This window comes from Coregonus lavaretus, assembly GCF_964263955.1.
Source record: "Coregonus lavaretus genome assembly, chromosome: 19".
Taxonomy (NCBI): domain Eukaryota; kingdom Metazoa; phylum Chordata; class Actinopteri; order Salmoniformes; family Salmonidae; genus Coregonus; species Coregonus lavaretus.
In genome coordinates this window covers 35,339,601-35,363,426 of record NC_140006.1, presented here as the reverse complement: position 1 = coordinate 35,363,426, position 23,826 = coordinate 35,339,601, and the positions used below count along the sequence as shown (strand labels likewise).

Here is a 23,826-nt window from a genome sequence, read left to right as displayed (position 1 = left end):
CAGATCCTTTAGGTTTCGGGGCTGTCGCTGGGCAATACAGACTTTCAGCTCCCTCCAAAGATTTTCTATTGGGTTCAGGTCTGGAGACTGGCTAGGCCACTCCAGGACCTTGAGATGCTACTTACGGAGCCACTCCTTAGTTGCCCTGGCTGTGTGTTTCGGGTCGTTGTCATGCTGGAAGACCCAGCCACGACCCATCTTCAATGCTCTTACTGAGGGGAGGAGGTTGTTGGCCAAGATCTAGCGATACATGGCCCCATCCATCCTCCCCTCAATACGGTGCAGTCGTCCTGTCCCCTTTGCAGAAAAGCATCCCCAAAGAATGATGTTTCCACCTCCATGCTTCATGGTTGGGATGGTGTTCTTGGGGTTGTACTCATCCTTCTTCCTCCAAACATGGCGAGTGGAGTTTAGACCAAAAAGCTCTATTTCTGTCTTATCAGACCACATGACCTTCTCCCATTCCTCCTCTGGATCATCCAGATGGTCATTGGCAAACTTCAGACGGGCCTGGACATGCGCTGGCTTGAGCAGGGGGACCTTGCGTGCGCTGCAGGATTTTAATCCATGACGGCGTAGTGTGTTACTAATGGTTTTCTTTGAGACTGTGGTCCCAGCTCTCTTCAGGTCATTGACCAGGTCCTGCCGTGTAGTTCTGGGCTGATCCCTCACCTTCCTCATGATCATTGATGCCCCACGAGGTGAGATCTTGCATGGAGCCCCAGACCGAGGGTGATTGACCGTCATCTTGAACTTCTTCTATTTTCTAATAATTGCGCCAACAGTTGTTGCCTTCTCACCAAGCTGCTTGCCTATTGTCCTGTAGCCCATCCCAGCCTTGTGCAGGTCTACAATGTTATCCCTGATGTCCTTACACAGCTCTCTGGTCTTGGCCATTGTGGAGAGGTTGGAGTCTGTTTGATTGAGTGTGTGGACAGGTGTCTTTTATACAGGTAACGAGTTCAAACAGGTGCATTTAATACAGGTAATGAGTGGAGAACAGGAGGGCTTCTTAAAGAAAAACTAACAGGTCTGCGAGAGCCGGAATTCTTACTGGTTGGTAGTTGATGAAATACTTACGTCATGCAATAAAATGCAAATGAATTACTTAAAAATCATACAATGTGATTTTCTGGAGTTTTGTTTTAGATTCCGTCTCTCACAGTTGAAGTGTACCTATGATAAAAATTACAGACCTCTACATGCTTTGTAAGTAGGAAAACCTGCAAAATCGGCAGTGTATCAAATACTTGTTCTCCCCACTGTACATACATACATACATACATACATACATACATACATACATACATACATACATACATACATACATACATACATACATACATACATACATACAGTACCAGTCAAAAGTTTGGACACACCTACTCATTCCAGGGTTTTTCTTTATTTCTACTATTTTCTACATTGTAGGATAATAGTGAAGACAAAACTATGAAATAACACATGGAATCATGTAGTAACCAAAAAAGTGTTCAACAAATCAAAATCTATTTTATATTTGAGGTTCTTCAAATAGCCACCCTTTGCCTTGATGACAGCTTTGCACACTCTTGGCATTCTCTCAACCAGCTTCACCTGGAATGCTTTTCCAACAGTCTTGAAGGAGATCCCACATATGCTTAGCACTTGTTGGCTGGTTTTCCTTCACTCTGCTGTCCGACTCATCCCACACCATCACAATTAGGTTGAGGTCGGGTGATTGTGGAGGCCAGGTCATCTGATGCAGCACTCCATCACTCTCCTTCTTGGTAAAATAGCCCTTACACAGCCTGGAGGTGTGTTGGGTCATTGTCCTGTTGAAAAACAAATGATAGTCCCACTAAGCCCAAACCTGATGGGATGGCGTATCGCTGCAGAGTATTGTGGTAGCCATGCTGGTTAAGTGTGCCTTAAATTCTAAATAAATCAGTGAGTGTCACCTCCTCCATGCTTTACGGTGGGAAATACAAATGCAGAGATCAATCCTTTCACCCACATCGTGTCTCACAAAGACACGGCGGTTGGAACCAAAAATGCCAAATTTGGAGCGAATTTTCTTTGCAGCGAATTGACCATGAAGGCCTGATTCACACAGTCCCCTCTGAACAGTTGATGTTGAGATGTGTCTGTGACTTGAACTCTGAAGCATTTATTTGGACTGCAATTTCTGAGGCTGGTAACTCTAATGAACTTATCCTCTGCAGCAGAGGTAACTCTGGGTCTTCCATTCCTGTGGTGGTCCTCATGAGAGACAGTTTCATCATAGCGCTTGATGGTTTTTGCGACTGCACTTGAAGAAACGTTCAAAGTTCTTGAAATGTTCCATATTGACTGCCCTTTCTGTCTTAAAGTAATGATGGACTGTCGTTTTGCTTTGCTTATTTGAGCTGTTCTTGCCATAATATGGACTTGGTCTTTTACCAAATAGGGCTATCTTCTGTATAACCCCCTACATCGTCACCACACAACTGATTGGCTCAAACACATTAAGTTAACTTTTATCAAGGCACACCTGTTAATTGAAATGCATTCCAGGTGACTACCTCATGAAGATGGTTGCGAGAATGCCAAGAGTGTGCAAAGCTGTCATCAAGGCAAAGGGTGGCTATTTGAATAATCTCACATTTTTTATTTGTTTAACACTTTTTGGGTTACTACATGATTCCACGTGTTGTTTCATAGTTTTGATGTCTTCACTATTATTCTACAATGTAAAAATAAAGAAAAACCCTTGAATGAGAAGGTGTGTCCATCACTGGTAGTTTTTATATATATATATACACACACACACACACACACAGTTGAAGTCAGAAGTTACATACGCGTTAGCCAAATACATTTAAACTCAGTTTTTCACAATCCCTGACATTTAATACTAGTAAAAATTCCCTGTCTTAGGTCAGTTAGGATCACCACTTTATTTTAAGAATGTCAAATTTCAGAATAATACTAGTGGGTCAGAAGTTTACATACACTCAATTAGTATTTGGTAGTATTGCCTTTAAATTGTTTAACCTGGGTCAAACGTTTCGGGTAGCCTTCCACAAGCTTCCCACAATATGTTGGGTGAATTTTGGCCCGTTCCTCCTGACAGAGCTGGTGTATCTGAGTCAGGTTTGTAGGCCTCCTTGCTCGCACATGCTTTTTCAGTTCTGCCCACACATGTTCTATAGGATTGAGGTCAGGGCTTTGTGATGGCCACTTCAATACCTTGACTTTGTTGTGCTTAAGCCATTTTGCCACAACTTTGGAAGTATGCTTTGGGTCATTGTCCATTTGGAAGACCCATTGGCGACCAAGCTTTAACTTCCTGACTGATGTCTTGATGTTGCTTCAATATATCCACATAATTTTAATTCCTCATGATACCATCTATTTTGTGAAGTTCACCAGTCCCTCTTGCAGCAAAGCACCCCCACAGCATGATGCTGCCACCCCCGTGCTTCACGATTGGGATGGTGTTCTTCGGCTTGCAAGTACCCCCTTTTTCCTCCAAACATAACGATGGTCATTATGGCCAAACAGTTCTATTTTTGTTTCATCAGACCAGAGGACTTCTCCAAAAAGTTCTATCTTTGTCCCCATGTGCATTTGCAAACCGTGGTCTGGCTTTTTTATGGTGGTTTTGGAGCAGTGGCTTCTTCCTTGCTGAGCGGCCTTTCAGGTTGTCGATATAGGACTCGTTTTACTGTGGGTATAGATACTTTTGTACCTGTTTCCTACAGCGTCTTCACAAGGTCCTTTGCTGTTGTTCTGGGATTGATTTGCACTTTTCGCACCAAAGTACGTTCATCTCTAGGAGACAGAACACGTCTCCTTCCTGAGTGGTATGACGGCTGCGTGGTCCCATGGTGTTTATACTTGCGTACTATTGTTTGTACAGATGAACGTGGTACCTTCAGGCGTTTGGAAATTGCTCCCAAGGATGAACCAGACTTGTGGAGGTCTACAAAAAATTTCTGAAGTTTTGGCAGATTTTCTTTTGATTTTCCCATGATATCAAGCAAAGAGGCACTGAGTTTGAAGGTAGGCCTTGAAATACATCCACAGGTACACCTCCAATTGACTCAAATGATGTCAATTAGCCTATCAGAAGCTTCTAAAGCCATGACATCATTTTCTGGAATTTTCCAAGCTGTTTAAAGGCACAGTCAACTTAGTGTATGTAAACTTCTGACCCACTGGAATTGTGATACAGTGAATTATAAGTGAAATAATCTGTCTGTAAACAATTGTTGGAAAGATTACTTGTGTCATGCACAAAGTAGATGTCTTAACCGACTTGCCAAAACTATAGTTTGTTAACAAGAAATGTGTGGAGTGGTTAAAAAACGAGTTTTAATGACTCCAACCTAAGTGTATGTAAACTTCAGACTTCAACTGTATATATAAAACAGGAAAATCCAGTATTTGACTGCACTTGGCCTTTTTAAGAGCCCTTTTAAGCAGTAGCCTATGTATGAAAGAGAGGGCGTGAAGATTATTTGTTTGGCTAGTTTGGTTTAATACTTTGCGTGCAATGGCTATTCAATCATTTATATTGTTAAGTTATTGTTATCATTGACATAACAGACCCAGATGTCCATGTTATCAGCATCACTATTATAATGTTGTGTGTTATACTCCTTCATGCCAAGTATTGACTCGTTTCTCCCCTACCCTCTGGCTCTCTAGACGCCCCCCCTCCCACGTGGGAGCAGCTGGAGAAGGGTCTGGTGGCGGTGAAGACTGTGGTCCACGGCCTGGTGGACTTCATCCAGAACCACAGCAAGAAGGGAGCCGACCCACAACAGGTCCGTCTCTCACTCTGGCTCATTGACACTGATCATGGCCCGTATTCATACTGCGTCGTCCTGTCAATGTAACCTTATTAATTATGATCTAAATAAAAGGCTAAACTGATCCTGGATCAGCACTCCTACTTTGTTACAATTTATGAATACAATTCCAGATATTTGGACTTAAAAAAGGGCACCATTATTCTATTGACATGTTTTTCTGTTTTTCTAGCCCCCCCAGCACAGTAAATACAAGACGTACATGTGTCGGGACATGAAGCAGAAGGGGGGCTGTCCCCGTGGAGCCAGCTGTACCTTTGCCCACTCTCAGGAAGAGCTGGAGAAGTAAGTCCCCTCTCCACCTTCAGAAATATATACACTGCTCAAAAAAATAAAGGGAACACTAAAAAATCAAATTTATCAACCCATGGAGGTCTGGATTTGGAGTCACCCTCAAAATTAAAGTGGAAACCACACTACAGGCTGATCCAACTTTGATGTAATGTCCTTAAATCAAGTCAAAATGAGGCTCAGTAGTGTGTGTGTCCTCCACGTGCCTGTATGACCTCCCTACAACGCCTGGGCATGCTCCTGATGAGGTGGCGGATGGTCTCCTGAGGGATCTCCTCCCAGACCTGGACTAAAGCATCTGCCAACTCCTGGACAGTCTGTGGTGCAACGTGGCGTTGGTGGATGGAGTGAGACATGATGTCCCAGATGTGCTCAATTGGATTCAGGTCTGGGGAACGGGCGGTCCATAGCATCAATGCCTTCCTCTTGCAGGAACTGCTGACACACTCCAGCCACATGAGGTCTAGCATTAGGAGGAACCCAGGGCCAACCGCACCAGCATATGGTCTCACAAGGGGTCTGAGGATTTCATCTCGGTACCTAATGGCAGTCAGGCTACCTCTGGCGAGCACATGGAGGGCTGTGCGGCCCCCCAAAGAAATGCCACCCCACACCATGACTGACCCACCGCCAAACCGGTCATGCTGGAGGATGTTGCAGGCAGCAGAACGTTCTCCACGGCGTCTCCAGACTCTGTCACGTCTGTCACATGTGCTCAGTGTGAACCTGCTTTCATCTGTGAAGAGCACAGGGCGCCAGCGGCGAATTTGCCAATCTTGGTGTTCTCTGGCAAATGCCAAACGTCCTGCACGGTGTTGGGCTGTGAGCACAACCCCCACCTGTGGACGTCGGGCCCTCATACCACCCTCATGGAGTCTGTTTCTGACCGTTTGAGCAGACACATGCACATTTGTGGCCTGCTGGAGGTCATTTTGCAGGGCTCTGGCAGTGCTCCTCCTTGCACAAAGGCGGAGGTAGCAGTCCTGCTGCTGGGTTGTTGCCCTCCTACGGCCTCCTCCACGTCTCCTGATGTACTGGCCTGTCTCCTGGTAGTGCCTCCATGCTCTGGACACTACGCTGACAGACACAGCAAACCTTCTTGCCACAGCTCGCATTGATGTGCCATCCTGGATGAGCTGCACTACCTGAGCCACTTGTGTGGGTTGTAGACTCCGTCTCATGCTACCACTAGAGTGAAAGCACCGCCAGCATTCAAAAGTGACCAAAACATCAGCCAGGAAGCATAGGAACTGAGAAGTGGTCTGTGGTCACCACCTGCAAAACCAGTCCTTTATTGGGGGTGTCTTGCTAATTGGCTATAATTTCCACCTGTTGTCTATTCCATTTGCACAACAGCATGTGACATTTATTGTCAATCAGTGTTGCTTCCAAAGTGGACAGTTTGATTTCACAGAAGTGTGATTGACTTGGAGTTACATTGTGTTGTTTAAGTGTTCCCTTAATTTTTTTGAGCAGTGTATTATATATATATGGACAAAAATATAAACGCATCATGTAAAATGTTGGTCCCATGTTTCATGAGCTGAAATAAAAGAAATATTATTTATCTACAATTTTTTGCACACATTTATTTACATCCCGGTTAGTGAGCATTTCTCCTTTGCAAACATAATCCATCACCTGACAGGTGTGGCATATCAAGAAGCTGATTTAAACGGCATGATCGTTACGCTGGTGCTCCTTGTGCTGGGGACAATAAAAGGCCACTCTAAAATGTGCAGTTTTGTTACACAACATAATGCCACAGATGTCTCAAGTTTTGAGGGCGCGTGCAATTGGCATGCTGACTGCAGGAATGTCCAACAGAGCTGTTGCCAGAGAATTGAATGTTAATTTCTCTACCATAAGCTGCCTCCAACGTTGTTTTAGAGAATTTGGCAGTACATCCAACAAGATCACGTGTAACCATGCCAACCCAGGACCTCCACATCCGGCTTCTTTACCTGCGGGGTCGTCTGAGGAGGGGGGATGCTGAGGAGTATTTCTGTCTGTAATAAAGCCCTTTTGTGGGGAAAAACTCATTCTGATTAGCTGGGCCTGGCTCCCCAGTGGGTGGACCTGGCTCCCAAGTGGGTGGGTCTATGCCCTCCCAGGCCCACCCATGGCTGTGCCCCTGCCAGTGATGTGAAATCCATATTTTGTGTTTATAGCAAGCCACCCAGGCCACAAGGATAACTGTATTTTATGTTCGTAGGTACCGTAAGATGAACAAGCGTTTGGCGGCTCGCCTCCCTGGCTCATCTGGCCTGCTGTCGGATGACTGTCTCCCTCTGGACATGGGGGTGACCCGGAAACCCTCGCCCCTCACCAACGGCTCGGCCGGACACCCCATGCCCCAGCTCATCGCCCGCGGCACCGACCCTGTGACCTACGACCTGTTACGCAAGCCCAAGATGGATGGCGGGAGCAACAGCGCCCCGGGATTGCCCCCTGACTCGTAAGTGGGAAACACCGCCGCTTTCAGCTGACATTATTATATCTCTTTGGTTAATCTATTTTGTAACAGAATACAATTCGTGTTTTAGCTATAAAATCTGGCACTTTTTTTACATTAATGCAAAAACTTGATTTATGAAGCATTGTATTCAGAACTCTGTTTTTCTTCCCTCAGTCTGGATTTGGGGCCCAAACAAGGATTCCCTCAGCCCCCCCATGCCATGGGCCACTCCAGGGGGCCAGGCGACCACATGCCCAAAAAGATACCCGGTGGTGTGATGCCCCGGGGGCCTCAGATGTACCAGCAGCAGCTGCCTGACATGTACTACTCCGACTCACGCCAACCGCCCTCTGCCTCCCAGTACGAGCCTTCGCAGTACCCTCAAGGTGAGGCTGAACGTTGATGAAACGTTTTATGTTGTTCAAATGTTTGTTTGGTTGCTATAGCGTATTTTATTTGATAGCAAAAATATATATACAGCTCTGGAAAAAATTAAGAGACCACTGCAAATTTTTCTTAAATCAGCATCTCTACATGTATGACAGCCATTCCATTCCAGTGTCTGTTGGATTCCAACACAGGCACACCTCATTCTACTGAATTAGGTACTGATTAGGTGATCACCTGAACCAAATCTAATTTAACGAGGAAAAGTATAAAAACCACTGCTGTGGTCATCACTATCCTCTTGCAATAGGACCAGCTTGCAATAGGACCAGCTGGATGGCAAAAACAGTGATAATAGTACCTCAAAAGTAATATTAATCCAAAAATAACTATTGACCATGCCAAAAGAGTTGAAAAGGAAAGTTTTGAGTGAGGAAAAGAAGGGTTCAATTCTGGCTTTACTGGCAGGGGGATACAGTGAGCGTCAGGTTGCTTCCATCATTAACATTTAAATGACGGCGGTTCATAAGAACAAGTTCAAGCAGCAGACATTGGGGACAACAAAGCTACAGACCGGCAGAGGGCGAAAACTATTCTCTACTGACCGGGATGACCGCCAACTCATTCGAATGTCATTCAACAACCGTAGGATGACAACAAGTGACCTTCAAAAAGAATGACAAACGGCAGCTGGTGTGAAGTGCACGGCGAGTTCGAAACAGGCTCCTAGGGGCAGGGCTGAAGTTGTGCAAAGCTAGAAAAAAGCCCTTCATCAATGAGAAGCAAAGAAGAGCCAGGCTGAGGTTTGCAAAATACCATAAGGATTGGACCGTAGAGGACTGTGTTAAGGTCATCTTGTCTGATGAGTCCAATTTTCAGCTTTGCCCAACACCTGGTCGTCTAATGGTTCGATGGAGACCTGGAGAGGCCTACAAGCCACAGTGTCTCGTGCCCACTGTGAAATTTGGTGGTGGATCGGTGATGATCTGGGGGTGCTTCAGCAAGGCTGGAATCGGGCAGATTTGTCTTTGTGAAGGACGCATGAATCAAGCCATGTACAAGGTTGTCCTGGAAGAAAACGTACTTCCTTTTGCTCTGACATTGTTCCCCAACTCTGAGGATTGGTTTTTCCAGCAGGACAATGCACCATGCCACACAGCCAGGTCAATCAAGGTGTGGATGGAGGACCACCTGATCAAGACCCTGTCATGGCCAGCCCAATCTCCAGACCTGAACCCCATTGAAAACTTCTGGAATGTGATCAAGAGGAAGATGGATGGTCACAAGCCATCAAACAAAGCCAAGCTGCTTGAATTTTTGCGCCAGGAGTGGCATAAAGTCACCCAACATCAATGTGAAAGACTGGTGGAGAGCATGCCAAGACGCATGAAAGCTGTGATTGAAAATCAGGGTTATTCCACCAAATATTGATTTCTGAACTCTTCCTAAGTTAAAACATTAGTATTGTGTTTAAAAATGAACATGAGCTTATTTTCTTTGCATTATTCGAGGTCTGACAACACTGCATCTTTTTTGTTATTTTGACCAGTTGTCATTTTCTGCAAATAAATGCTTTAAATGACAATATATTTTTCTTTGGAATTTGGGAGAAATGTTGTCAGTAGTTTTATAGAATAAAACAAAAATGTTATTTTTACCCAAACACATATCTATAAATAGTAAAACCAGAGAAACTGATCATTTTGCAGTGGTCTCTTAATTTTTTCCGCAGCTGTAATATATTTTTTCATAGCAACTAATTTCAGCTCTATCAATAGAAAATGTGTTTTGAACCTATGATGTGTTTTGAACCAATATGAAACAAAAACGTGTAAAGTAAATCAACATGTCAACGTGTCCCCCCCTGTCCTCCAGGATATCCCTACCAGCAGCCCCCCCAGTACTCCACTCAGCGCTACATCCGAAACCCCCCTCCCCCCGGCGAGCCCGCTGGACCAGCATACCAGGACCCCTATCCCGGCTATGGCCCCCCCGAGCGCCCTTACCCGGCTCCCCACTCCGCCCCCCCCTTCTCCTACCCTCCCCACTATGACACCCGGGGCCGCCACGACCCTTACCCTGGTCCCCCGCCTCCACCCCAGCCATACTCCTCGCAGAGGGACGACATGGTCCGGATGAGCCCCGCGCCCCTGGATGTGCCCCCTAACCACCCCTACCACCAGGAGCAGGCGGCCAGGGAGAGGTACCCCCCAGAGGGGTACTACCCAACTGGGGCCCAGCCCCAATCCATGAGGTCCTACGTCAGGGTGAGTTTGGTTTCTCCACAGTCTGTCATGTTTCTCTGTGTGTACATCCGTGGTCAGCAACCCTGGTCCAGGAAACTTACAAGGTATATAGACGTTTGTTTCAGGCCAACAGTAAAACCTTATTCAACCTGTCTAAGGTCATGATGAGCAGTTGATCAGTTGAATCAGGGTGTGTTAGCACTGGGTTGAGAAAAAAGCTAGCACACCCTGTAACACTCCAGGACGGAGGTTGGTGACCATATACACTGACTGACTACTATGCAGTTGTTGTCTTGTGAGCTGCAGCTTCCTTGAGATTTACATTTATCTCGTTAGTTGACCAGAAGTCTGATATCTTTCATCATTTTAATGATCATTAAGATGCAGATAGTTTAGTGTCATTATGGAAATACTGAGTAGTTGTCTGATAAACTGTGTCCCGTGGTGTGTTATCTAGGAGCAGTACGGACGCTCCTCCCAGCCCAGCCTGGACTACCTGCACCGCCGCCGCAAGGAGCTGATGGCCCAGCTGGAGGAGAGGAAGGTCATCTCCCCCCCGCCGTTCGCTGCCTCCCCCACCCTCACCCACACCTTCCCTAGTGACTACCCCCCAGAGGTGAGACCCACACACAACTTAGGTCTCTCAGGGTCAACACATTAAAGCAGGGATTCTCAAAGTGGGTTCTCTTTCAGTCGACTAGGTTCAACATCTCACTATGGGATTTGCATTTACATTTTTAGTCATTTAGCAGATGCTCTTATCCAGAGCGACTTACAGGAGCAATTAGGGTTAAGTGCCTTGCTCAAGGGCACATCGACAGATTTTTCACCTAGTCGGCTCGGGGATTAGAACCAGCAACCTTTCGGTTACTGGCACAACGCTCTTACCCACTAAGCTACCTGCCGCCCTGGGATGGTGTGTAAACCAAGTAACTCGAGGTAGAACGCTCGGCTGGGTTATCTTTTACAGGAGAATGTAAAAGGTATGGTGCTTCAATGGTGGGTAACACACTGAAGAAACATCACTGCTTGTGCTAGCCAAACAAACCGAATGGGGGTTTAGCCCAGAGGTTGCTAGCTAAAACACCAGTGGTGCCGTTAGCCCACTAACTAGCCAAGACACTTTAAAGTTCAGCTAGCTAACTCCGAACGGTGGGAACCGACGGAGAGCTAGAGACCCTGGGTAAAAGTAGCAAAAATGTGTGGGAACCTGCTATTAGCGGGATGCTAAAGCAGTGGTGCTAGCTAGCTAACAACATCAATTGTGTGTAGGCCAGGCAACAGGAGTACTGTAGCTAGCCGACAACAAAAAGCCTGCTAACAAACTGAGGTAACTTCACTCTGTAAAGTGAGGCTGCAGTTAGCAGAATTCCTGAAAATACAAAATAAGCCAACCAATGCTCCAAGGTGGGGTGGTAACCCACACCGAGAGGAACAGTTAAGTTGAGAGTTTTCTGAAAGCTGCTTAACGGGCTAGTAACCAAATATACTTGTGAAGAGGCGAAGAATAAGGAAACCAGAGCAGTGCAGGTTGTTATATAGACACACGGGGCGTACACCCACAAAGCTCTGATTGGCCTGTTGGGCATGATTTGAATAAGGCTTCAACCAATGACCCACAAAAGATGGCGTGTCCCATAGTGAGATGTCTCCCTCATCTCCTTCAGAGAACCGGGGTTACATAACGTAACCCAAAGGTCCGCGGCGGTACTGCAGGGGTGTGTGTATATATATATATATATATATATATATATATATATATATATATATATATATATATATATATATATACAGTGGGGAAAAAAAGTATTTAGTCAGCCACCAATTGTGCAAGTTCTCCCACTTAAAAAGATGAGAGAGGCCTGTAATTTTCATCATAGGTACACGTCAACTATGACAGACAAATTGAGGAAAACATTTCCAGAAAATCACATTGTAGGATTTTTAATGAATTTATTTGCAAATTATGGTGGAAAATAAGTATTTGGTCACCTACAAACAAGCAAGATATCTGGCTCTCACAGACCTGTAACTTCTTCTTTAAGGGGCTCCTCTGTCCTCCACTCGTTACCTGTATTAATGGCACCTGTTTGAACTTGTTATCAGTATAAAAGACACCTGTCCACAACCTCAAACAGTCACACTCCAAACTCCACTATGGCCAAGACCAAAGAGCTGTCAAAGGACACCAGAAACAAAATTGTAGACCTGCACCAGGCTGGGAAGACTGAATCTGCAATAGGTAAGCAGCTTGGTTTGAAGAAATCAACTGTGGGAGCAATTATTAGGAAATGGAAGACATACAAGACCACTGATAATCTCCCTCGACCTGGGGCTCCACGCAAGATCTCACCCCGTGGGGTCAAAATGATCACAAGAACGGTGAGCAAAAATCCCAGAACCACACGGGGGGACCTAGTGAATGACCTGCAGAGAGCTGGGACCAAAGTAACAAAGCCTACCATCAGTAACACACTACGCTGCCAGGGACTCAAATCCTGCAGTGCCAGACGTGTCCCCCTGCTTAAGCCAATACATGTCCAGGCACGTCTGAAGTTTGCTAGAGTGCATTTGGATGATCCAGAAGAGGATTGGGAGAATGTCATATGGTCAGATGAAACCAAAATAGAACTTTTTGGTAAAAACTCAACTCGTCGTGTTTGGAGGACAAAGAATGCTGAGTTGCATCCAAAGAACACCATACCTACTGTGAAGCATGGGGGTGGAAACATCATGCTTTGGGGCTGTTTTTCTGCAAAGGGACCAGGACGACTGATCCGTGTAAAGGAAAGAATGAATGGGGCCATGTATCGTGAGATTTTGAGTGAAAACCTCCTTCCATCAGCAAGGGCATTGAAGATGAAACGTGGCTGGGTCTTTCAGCATGACAATGATCCCAAACACACCGCCCGGGCAACGAAGGAGTGGCTTCGTAAGAAGCATTTCAAGGTCCTGGAGTGGCCTAGCCAGTCTCCAGATCTCAACCCCATAGAAAATCTTTGGAGGGAGTTGAAAGTCTGTGTTGCCCAGAGACAGCCCCAAAACATCACTGCTCTAGAGGAGATCTGCATGGAGGAATGGGCCAAAATACCAGCAACAGTGTGTGAAAACCTTGTGAAGACTTACAGAAAACGTTTGACCTGTGTCATTGCCAACAAAGGGTATATAACAAAGTATTGAGAAACTTTTGTTATTGACCAAATACTTATTTTCCACCATAATTTTCAAATAAATTCATTAAAAATCCTACAATGTAATTTACCAGAAATTTTTTCCTCATTTTGTCTATCATAGTTGACGTGTACCTATGATGAAAATTACAGGCCTCTCTCATCTTTTTAAGTGGGAGAACTTGCACAATTGGTGGCTGACTGAATACTTTTTTCCCCACTGTGTGTATATATATGTATGTATGTATGTATGTATGTATGTATGTATGTATGTATGTATGTATGTATGTATGTATGTATGTATGTATGTATGTATGTATGTATGTATGTATGTATGTATGTATGTATGTATGTATGTATGTATGTATGTATGTATATACATACATACATACATACATACATACATACATACATACATACATACATACATACATACATACATACATACATACATACAGTACCAGTCAAAAGTTTGGACACCTACGAATTCAAGGGTTTTTCTTTATTTTGACTATTTTCTACATTGTAGCATAATCAAAACTATGAAATAACACACATGGAATCATGTAGTAACCAAAAAAGTGTTAAACAAATCAAAATATATTTTATTTTTGAGATTCTTCAAAGTAGCCACCCTTTGCCTTGATGACAGCTTTGCACACTCTTGGCATTCTCTCAACCAGCTTCATGAGGAATGCTTTTCCAACAGTCTTGAAGGAGTTCCCACATATGCTGAGCACTTGTTAGCTGCTTTCCTTCACTCTGCGGTCCAACTCATCCCAAACCATCTCAATTGGGTTGAGGTTGGGGGATTGTGGAGACCAGGTCATCTGATTCAGCACTCCATCACTCTCCTTCTTGGTAAAATAGCCTTTACACAGCCTGGAGGTGTGTTTTGGGTCATTGTCTTGTTGAAAAATAAATGATAGTCCCACTAAGCGCAAACCAGATGGAATGGCATATCGCTGCAGAATGCTGTGGTAGCCATGCTGGTTAAGTGTGCCTTGAATTCTAAATAAATCACTGACAGTGTCACCAGCAAAGCACCATCACACCACCTGCTTCATGGTGGGAATCACGCATGCGGAGATCATCCGTTCACCTACTCTGCGTCTCACAAAGACACGGCAGTTGGAACCAAAAATCGCCAATTTGGACAGATTTCCACCGGTCTAATGTCCATTGCTTGTGTTTCTGTTACTTGAACTATGTAAAACATTTATTTGGGCTTATTTCTGAGGCTGCTAACTAATGAACTTATCCTCTGCAGCAGAGGTAACTCTAGGTCTTCCTTTCCTGTGGGTGTCCTTATGAGAGCCAGTTTCATCAATAGCGCTTGATGGTTTTTGCGACTGCGCTTGAAGAAACTTAAAAAGTTCTTGACATTTTCCGGATTGACTGACCTTCATGTCTTAAAGTAATGATGGACTGTTGTTTCTCTTTGCTTATTTGAGCTGTTCTTGCCATAATATGGACTTGGTCTTTTACCAAATAGGACTATCTTCTGTGTACCACCCCTACCTTGTCACAACACAACTGATTGGTTCCAACGCATTAAGAAGGAAAGAAATTCCACAAATTAATTATTTTTAACAATTTTTTTATTTAATTATTGTATTTATTTATTTTATATCACTAACAACATATTAAATGACTTTTGGCAAAGGAATCTGTGGAATACGTTTTTAAAGTGTGTAATACAATACAATGTAATATTATTAATCTGCAATTTATGTTCTTAACCCTTGGCAACATGGGCATGGGAGGCTCACAGGGATATTGGTATCCACAGTACTCCACCAATTATCACTTTTCCACTGAAAACTATTCCCCAAAACTATTTTACATAAATGCACTGTAATTTAAGCTTTAAAACGGCAAAGTTTTCTCTCTGACTCATGGCAAAATGTGTAGAATTGCAGGATATTAGTTTTAAAGCTGCAACAACAAAAAATCTCTGCCCCCCAACATTTTGTAGAATTGCTGGAAATTATCTTGAAAACTGCAACATTTTCTCTCTGATGCCAAGAGGCGGGCCTTTTTAAATGTTCAATCCCCAGGCCCAAGACTTGGTTCGTCCAGCCATGCACTGCAGACGTCATAGTAAAACGTATTGTAGACTATTTTTATTGCACTCGAGTTGTGTTCTGATTATGAGAGGTCCCTGATAAATTTGCTATCACAAAAGGCCCCAAAAAGTTTGAGAACCCCTGCATTAGAGTCAGAGCTCTGCGTGGTACAGTCCAGAGACAAACTGTTACTGCTCACATGTGTAGGCCTTCAAAGCTCCCAACTGGGAGGATTAATGTCATGACATTATTTAATTGGGAAGTGAAACTATAATCCTTTTATAACATTTACAAAACAGGGCTTTTGATGCTGTTTTAGCTATGACACTCATTTATCTAGCGATGACCCTGTTTCACACAAAAATGTACATTTTATATTATTCTGCCCTGTATGACACTTTTCTAAAATGCCTGTGTTTTAGCATGTTCAAATTATGTTTCCAAGTTAGCATTGCTATGCAGTACTGTTAGCACAAGTAGCTTGCTAACACACACCTGTGTCTGCCTCCATAGTATGGGGAGGAGAGCTCCAAAGCCTTTGGGAAGTGCAGGGAGCCGGACTACGGGGGCCAGTATTCTCCCTGGTCCTGTGACACCATCGGCTCCTACATTGTCACCAAGGACGCCAAGCCCAAAGAAATCATGGCGCCCGGCGCCATGGAGATGATGGTGAGTGACAGCTGGAATAGTGGCGGTGCGTCTTAGTAAGACACTGTTTCTGAAAGTATTACTGGTTCAGTTGTCACAGGAACAATGTTGAAAATATGCTTCATTAGAAGGATTTTAGCTTTCATTTGTCCCTTCTACCGTCCCTTTTTTGGCTAAATTGTTAATTGCTTTTATCTTCACTTTTCTCTCCAACTGCCTCTTTCTCCCCATCTCCTTTTTGTAATTATTGTATTTCACTCTGAATTAGTGTCTGCTAAATGACTACATTTGATAAATGACCCCCCACCATCTCACCCACCCATCCACACCTTTATTTTTCTGTAGAATGACTGTTAAATTGAGGGCCTGATAAATTGAGGGCCTGATAAATTGAGGACCTGCTACTCTTACTGACTAAATTAGAGGCCTGCTAAATGACAATTCTAAATTGTCCCTCTCTCCCCCTCTAGAATGTGGATTGTAAAGGTCTGCGGGGGGAGCCTTCCATGGAGGCCCAGGCCAGGCGGGGGGCAGAGGTGAAAGACGACGACCCCATCATCCCCTTCGGCCCCCAGCCCACCGTGTCGCGCTTCGGGGCCATCTCACGCACCTCCAAGACAGGCTACCAGACAACAGGCCCCGTGCAGGCCATGGCCTCTGCCTCTACCCAGGGACCCAAGCCCATGGCCGGTAGGGAGACCAATCAACTTACTCAATCTCTGTCATCTGGGTTGAGCTCATTAGGGCTCACAACGGAATACTTAAAACGTTTTTTGAAAATGAGCATTATAGACATATCCATGTTGTCCCTCCCGGTTTGTCTGTTTTCTTCAGTTTGTTGCTTCATGAATATGACTGAGTCGAACCGTGTTTCTAAGACATACAATTGGTGGTTAACGCGTGGTTGTCCCGCCCACAGCGGAGTACTCCTATGGGAACCACGGAGGCTGGGGCGGCGCCTCCTACCCCTCCCACCAGACTGGCTCCTCCTCTCAGGGACACTTCAGTGAAAGGTACGATCAAACACTCCTCATCACTCCATCCATCCATCTATTAATGCGTTATGTATCAGTAATTCTGATGGCTTGGTTCTCGTTTCCCCTCTCTCAGGCTGTCTATGCCAGCTCAGGACAGAGAGCATCTGAAGATTGAGCTCCAACAGGTCAACCAGCAGATCACCCAACAGACCCAGATCCACGGCATGGAGGTGGGTATCCACACACACACAGCGATCGGACAAACACAACCTTTTGCGTTGAAATCAATTAAGGCAAAAACTTTTTGGGTGTGGGGGAAACCAAGCTTGTAAGTAATGGTAGAGAAGAGGTTATTAGTAGGGAAAGATTGACCTTATTAACCCTGAACACCCTCCTCCCCGTCCTCCTCAGAGGGAGGTCAGTGCCCTGGTGGCCCAGCCCTCCCAGCCAGGTCAGAACCAGGGCCAGCAGGGGAAGTGGCCCGGTCCAGTGGGGGGTTCCAGCAGCGCTGCCTTGGTGTCCAGCGAACAGCTCAGCATGGAGCTGCATCAGGTGGAGAGGGAGATCGGCAAGAGGACCCGCCAGATGGCCATGGTGAGGGAGAGATGGAGGGGAGAATAGTAGTTTGTCTGCCTTTTACAATGGGAATTCTTCTGCTCTGCTCACAACGCCCTATAGCAGTGGTTGTCAATCCTGGTCCTGGGGACCCAAAGGGGTGCACATTTTTGTTTTTGCCCTAGCACTACACACCTAATTCAAATCATCAACTCATCATCTGGCTTTGATGATTTGAATCTGGTGTGTAGTGCTAGGACAAAAACAAAAATGTGCACACCTTTGGGTTCCCGGGACCAGTACTGAGAACCACTGCCCTATTGAGGTATTGCTAGTGTTATGTGCAACTTGTTGTGTGGTGTTTTTCCCTATAGTGTGGTTTGTGTTCATGTTAGACACGGACAGGCAGGCGGACAGACACGGACAGCTAGGCGGACAGACACGGACAGGCAGGCGGACAGACAGGCAGGCGGACAGACAGACACGGACAGGCAGGCGGACAGACACGGACAGGCAGGCGGACAGGCAGGCGGACAGGCAGGGACAGACACGGACAGGCAGGCGGGCGGGCGGACAGACACGGACAGACACGGACAGGCAGGCGGGCGGGCGGACAGACACGGACAGGCAGGCGGGCGGACAGACACGGACAGGCAGGCGGGCGGACAGACACGGACGGAGACGGACGGACAGGCGGACGGAGACGGACGGACAGGCGGACGGACACGGACGGACGGGCAGGCGGACGGACACGGACGGGCAGGCGGACGGACACGGACAGGCAGGCGGACGGACACGGACAGGCGGGCGGACGGACACGGACAGGCGGGCGGACGGACACGGACAGGCGGGCGGACGGACACGGACAGGCGGGCGGACGGACACGGACAGGCGGGCGGACGGACACGGACAGGCGGGCGGACGGACACGGACAGGCGGGCGGACGGACACGGACAGGCGGGCGGACGGACACGGACAGGCAGACGGACAGGGACAGGCAGGCTGACAGGCAGGCGGACGGACGCGGACAGGCAAGCGGACGGACGCGGACAGACAGACGGACAGGCAGGGCCGCCTGTCCGTGTCTGTCCGCCTGCCCGCCCGTGTCCGTCCGCCCGCCCGTTGATGTCAGTCTGTCCGCCCGCCCGCCTGTCCGTGTCCGCCCGCCTGTCCGCCCGCCCGTGTCCGTCCGTCCAACAGTTCATGTCCGTCTGTCCGCCCCCCCCGCCCGTATGGGCGGGCGGACGGACAGACAGACACGGACGGGCGGGCGGACGGGCGGGCGGACGGGCGGGCGGGCGGGCGGACGGACATGGGCGGACTGACACGGACGGGCGGGCGGGCGGAGGACTGACGGGCAGGTGGACACACGGACAGGCGGACAGGCACAGACACAAGGGATGGCACAGACAGACGGACGAATATGCACAGACGGACAGTCACAGACGGGTATAGACAGACGGGCAGGCACAGAGAGACACATAGACAGACGCGCCACTGTGAGCTGACAGTGTATTGATGTGGTCTCTACAGGACAGCCAGGTGGCTCATGAGGTCCAGTACAAGATGAAGGCTGCAGAGAATGGCCAGCAGGACCACAAGGCCCAGCTAGAGGAGATTGCCCTGGCCCTCGGGTGAGTGGACACACACACACACCTCAGCAGGACAGCACGTCATCAGTCTTTGTACATCGAATGATCTTATGATCGTAACTCTGTCTGTCACGCTCCCTCTGTCTGTCACGCTCTCTGTCTGTCACTCTGTCTCTCTCTCTCTGTCTGTTCCTCCCTTTCATGCTTTCTCTTTCTCGCTCTCCCGCTCTCTCCCCTTTCTCGCTCTCTCCCCTTTCTCGCTCTCTCCCCTTTCTCGCTCTCCCGCTCTCTCCCCTTTCTCGCTCTCCCGCTCTCTCCCCTTTCTCGCTCTCCCGCTCTCTCCCCTTTCTCGCTCTCCCGCTCTCTCCCCTTTCTTGCTCTCCCGCTCTCTCCCCTTTCTCGCTCTCTCCCCTTTCTCGCTCTCTCCCGCTCTCTCCCCTTTCTCGCTCTCCCGCTCTCTCCCCTTTCTCGCTCTCTCCCCTTTCTCGCTCTCCCGCTCTCTCCCCTTTCTCGCTCTCTCCCCTTTCTCGCTCTCCCGCTCTCTCCCCTTTCTCGCTCTCTCCCCTTTCTCGCTCTCCCGCTCTCTCCCCTTTCTCGCTCTCCCGCTTTCTCGCTCTCCCGCTCTCTCCCCTTTCCCGCTCTCTCCCCTTTCTCCGCTCTCCCGCTCTCCCGCTCTCTCCCCTTTCTCGCTCTCCCGCTCTCTCCCCTTTCTCGCTCTCCCGCTCTCTCCCCTTTCTCGCTCTCCCGCTCTCTCCCCTTTCTCGCTCTCTCCCTTTTCTCGCTCTCTCCCCTTTCTCGCTCTCCCGCTCTCTCCCCTTTCTTGCTCTCCCGCTCTCCCCTTTCTCGCTCTCTCCCCTTTCTCGCTCTCCCGCTCTCTCCCCTTTCTCGCTCTCCCGCTCTCTCCCCTTTCTCGCTCTCCCCTCTCCCGCTCTCTCTCCTTTCTCGCTCTCCCGCTCTCTCCCCTTTCTCGCTCTCCCGCGGTGTGTGTAGTGAGGTGTCTAATGGCTCCAGCGGTCTAGGTCAGGACGGCGGTGTGGGCGGAGCCATGTTGTCACTGACTAATAAGGCGTCTTCGCTCAGCCTGTGTTCTGAGCCGGGGCCCGGGGACTCAGAGCTGCAGAAGAACGGTGTGGTCCATTCCTGCTCCTAGACCACACGCCACTTACTCAGACACTGTGGTGTAAAGCATACAGACAGAAGATGAGCAGTATCTGCTGTGATAGGAGTTTTTCTTTCTTTTTGTTCTGTGAATGAGCTTTCTTTTTTTACTTTCATCGCCTGGAAACCAGGGCATTTGATATCATTTATTTCTTTGTTTCGTTTTCTGTTTTCTTACTGGGACTATAAAACAAGCCTCTCAAAGTAATGTAAAAACAATAAGCAGTTGATGATGACAATAATGGTGATGATGATGATGATGATGATGATGATTTGTTAAAAGAAGGCTATCTCCACTACATAGACATCACATACCAAGACCCATTGTGGATCGATCGGTAGAGTATCTTTGTGCCCATTACGAGGCATACTAAGGGTAAACAGCTTGCAGGGACCTTTACACCCCAAAGACTGTTTAAAGGCTGTCAAATGTAAACTTTCAATTTCTTAACCAACTTAGAATCGAATCCTAAATCAAGTTATGCTCATATGTACTACATAACAGTGTCATAAGTCTTGGTGTTTACGACATAGTTATTTCAGCGGTCGTACGCATCACATAAGTGTCTGTTATAATCCATTATAACCTGTTATGACAGTTTCCGATACCTTTGACAGCTTACGAAGGCATTATAATCAACATTTAGTCAGTGTAGTAACTGTTCTGTCTGGGTTCAGTAATATGAGTGTAGTAACTGCTAGTGTTCAGGAATACACCACTCCCAGAATCGTAAAACGTGGTTGACCAGGTGAGGGAGGCCAGGGAAAGGGGGAGTGAAAACGTTCCGCCAACCTTCAGAACCAAACGAGACCAGGCCGCTTCAAGCCACATGAGACCACATGCTGCCATGAGAAGTATGATTTTATTAGTGCATTTTATGAATACATCATATGTCTGTTTCATACTTGAAAAGCAGTATATTATTAACCAAAGCATTCTGTTTTAAAGATTGCAAAGTGAATCTTTTTGATAATAAGCTTTCCTCATGTTTTCTGTAAGGGAACCTACTATGTGCTTCTCGTGGGATGTGTTGTGACTTGCTGCTGGCCACGGTAATGTCTCGTTTGTACTCTGATGGGCTGGAATTCAATCAAACTTGCAGTGCAGATATGCACTCTCCAGGGAGTGTAATTAATGTGTTAAGTTAACAGAGTTCTAGAAAACATGCGTTTTCACATTGTAGGAACAACATTTTCCTTGGTGCAAGATGGATTGAATCCCCTCCCAGTGTGAATGGAATCATATGGGGTGACAGTTGATTTTGTCTTCCTCAGAACTCCTCATCTGGTCATCAAAAGCCCACCCCGTTGGGATTATCTTGTCATTGGTTCTCCTTAACTTCTATGAAGTTGTGTTCCTTTGTTTTCTTTCTCTCGCTCGCGTAAATCGTGATTAAGGGGCTGTGGACTACCTGAACACTGGTCCGTTATTGGAGGGGAAGTGAGATTGATTAATATGCTATTCCCCCCCCCCCCCCCCCCCCCCTTGGTCTTAATACATGTAAAAGGTGTCTGTAGTCTGCCAAACAGTCATTTCAATGGTTTGTGAGTCAAAATCAACAATGAAAGAGTAGAGAAGTGTCTCTTTAAAAATAATTGAGTCATCTTACAAGGTTACTTTTAAAAATTCCTTCTACTCCTTTTGTTTTTAACCACATACTATTAGTTCATTTTAGAACAAGTCAGGATCGAGACACATATTCAGTGTATTAGTGGATTCAAGCCCAGAATCTTGGGCCACAACCTTGCAAGGTTTAAAGCAAGCAGCCAGAAAGTCTTTCCCCTCAAAAAGCCTCTGCCCAAAGTCTTCCCAACCTTCGATTTGAATACTTTTAGTGTAACCTTTCATGATATTTTTCACAACATAGTTTTATAGTATTATTATTATTATCATCATTATCTTTACATTATTGTTGCTTTCCCTGTCATGGAAATTGTTGGTGCTCGTTAAGGAGTGCTCTGCCTTTTTGTAAACAATCCTCATGATTGGCCATTGAAAAGGGCTGCGCTGAAATGCAAAAAGGTGGGTCCTAGTGCTCAAACGGTTAATGATAAGGATAGAGGTGACGATTGGGTTCATAATTTGGGTTTGGCAAAAAAAAAAGTTCTGCTTTTTTGTCTGGGTTTAAGGTGGGTGGGGGTCAATGGAAGTTAAAGTTGGGGGCAAGGGTTAGGGTTTATAGTTTTTTCCAACCACACTTCAAGCCTCTCAGGCTGCTCTTTAATACATTTTATTATTTAGGTACACAACTCACTTATACATATGAGTATGTATACATACATTAATATACTAAGCACTATTAACGTGCCACCTCTTATTCTACTCACTCAGCATTTATATTAAATGATCTCTACTTAGAATCAGCAAAATGTTATATTTTTCCCTGTCCACTGGTTGCCAACACAGACTTTATCCTTTCCCAGTTGAAGGACTTCTGTGCGCATTGATGTGTATTCACTTAATATTTTTGTGTTCAAACAAATAAGTTCTATATTGAAATATGCTTCCGAAAGAAGACTCATTTAATGATGAGAATTGAAAGAGAGAAACGTTTTTGTGTGAGTGTACTAGGTTGTATTGTAGAAAAGGTACACTGGCTTTTTTCAAAGTGAAGTGTGCTGTGCTGGGTGACGGTGTGGAAATATTAGACATTTGATGTTTGTTTTTTTAAAGAGGTAAGACTGGTAAGCCTTTAATTTAGTCAAAGGCTTGCTTCATATTCTCAAGGAATACTCCTTGGCCAACAGTAAGATAATTTGGAAGCACACTAACCAAATTAAAAGCGATTTGAATTGGCATGCTCGTTTTCTCTTCAACTGTCAGTCACCTTTTGTCATATTTAGAACAAAACTTGTTTCTGCTGGCAAAATGTAATTGACTAGTTGGGTTTGTAGTTGTTTTTGTTCCTGTTGTTGTTGAGTGAAAAATCACTGACTTCCAAGTCTTACGGTGATCTACGTATCGCCTCACATGGCGAAGCATCATGTTGTCCATGGAAACGATCAAACGCAGCATCTCTATCATCCACACACAGGTTGTCATTGTTTCAGAATAGTCATGAAAATTAACTTGCCCACACTTGTTAATTCTGCTTTGGGAAATACTCTCAAGGTCCCTCCAGCCATGACCCTTAAAGAGCGAGTTCACTCCAAATTTGTCCAATGTTTTCAGATCTCAGCAGTGGTCTAATGTTGACATGAGGCTAGCCTCTTAGAATCCAAGAGTGAAATGCTTAAACACTTGTCTCTCACATGAAGGCTCTGCATGCCCAAACAGTCCCATTACAAGTCAGAATGTTGAACAAACTCCAATTCAACTTACTTTACCTGTTGTCTGCTGATTTTGTCCCTATGTTGGACATAATCTGATTACACTTCCCTGTGGATATTTTTTTATCAACCCGACCTTCAGTACGCTGGTCTGTATATCGGTTTGA

The 23,826-nt window shown here is 46.1% G+C and overlaps 1 protein-coding gene across 1 annotated transcript in view; it reads left to right on the top strand.

The window, feature by feature from the left end:
- Positions 1-21,870, top strand: part of LOC311147152 (roquin-1-like) — a 36,994-nt gene extending 15,124 nt beyond the window's left edge. Inside the window, exons 8-20 of the mRNA XM_084183787.1 lie at positions 4,675-4,793; positions 5,011-5,123; positions 7,345-7,587; positions 7,762-7,973; positions 9,850-10,241; positions 10,678-10,836; positions 15,973-16,128; positions 16,578-16,797; positions 17,027-17,120; positions 17,218-17,314; positions 17,496-17,678; positions 19,173-19,273; positions 20,222-21,870. Of these exons, the coding sequence (XP_084039913.1) occupies positions 4,675-4,793; positions 5,011-5,123; positions 7,345-7,587; positions 7,762-7,973; positions 9,850-10,241; positions 10,678-10,836; positions 15,973-16,128; positions 16,578-16,797; positions 17,027-17,120; positions 17,218-17,314; positions 17,496-17,678; positions 19,173-19,273; positions 20,222-20,381 (2,249 nt within the window). The 3' untranslated portion in view covers positions 20,382-21,870. The remainder of the gene's footprint in view (positions 1-4,674; positions 4,794-5,010; positions 5,124-7,344; positions 7,588-7,761; positions 7,974-9,849; positions 10,242-10,677; positions 10,837-15,972; positions 16,129-16,577; positions 16,798-17,026; positions 17,121-17,217; positions 17,315-17,495; positions 17,679-19,172; positions 19,274-20,221) is intronic.
- Positions 21,871-23,826: the final 1,956 nt, after the last annotated feature.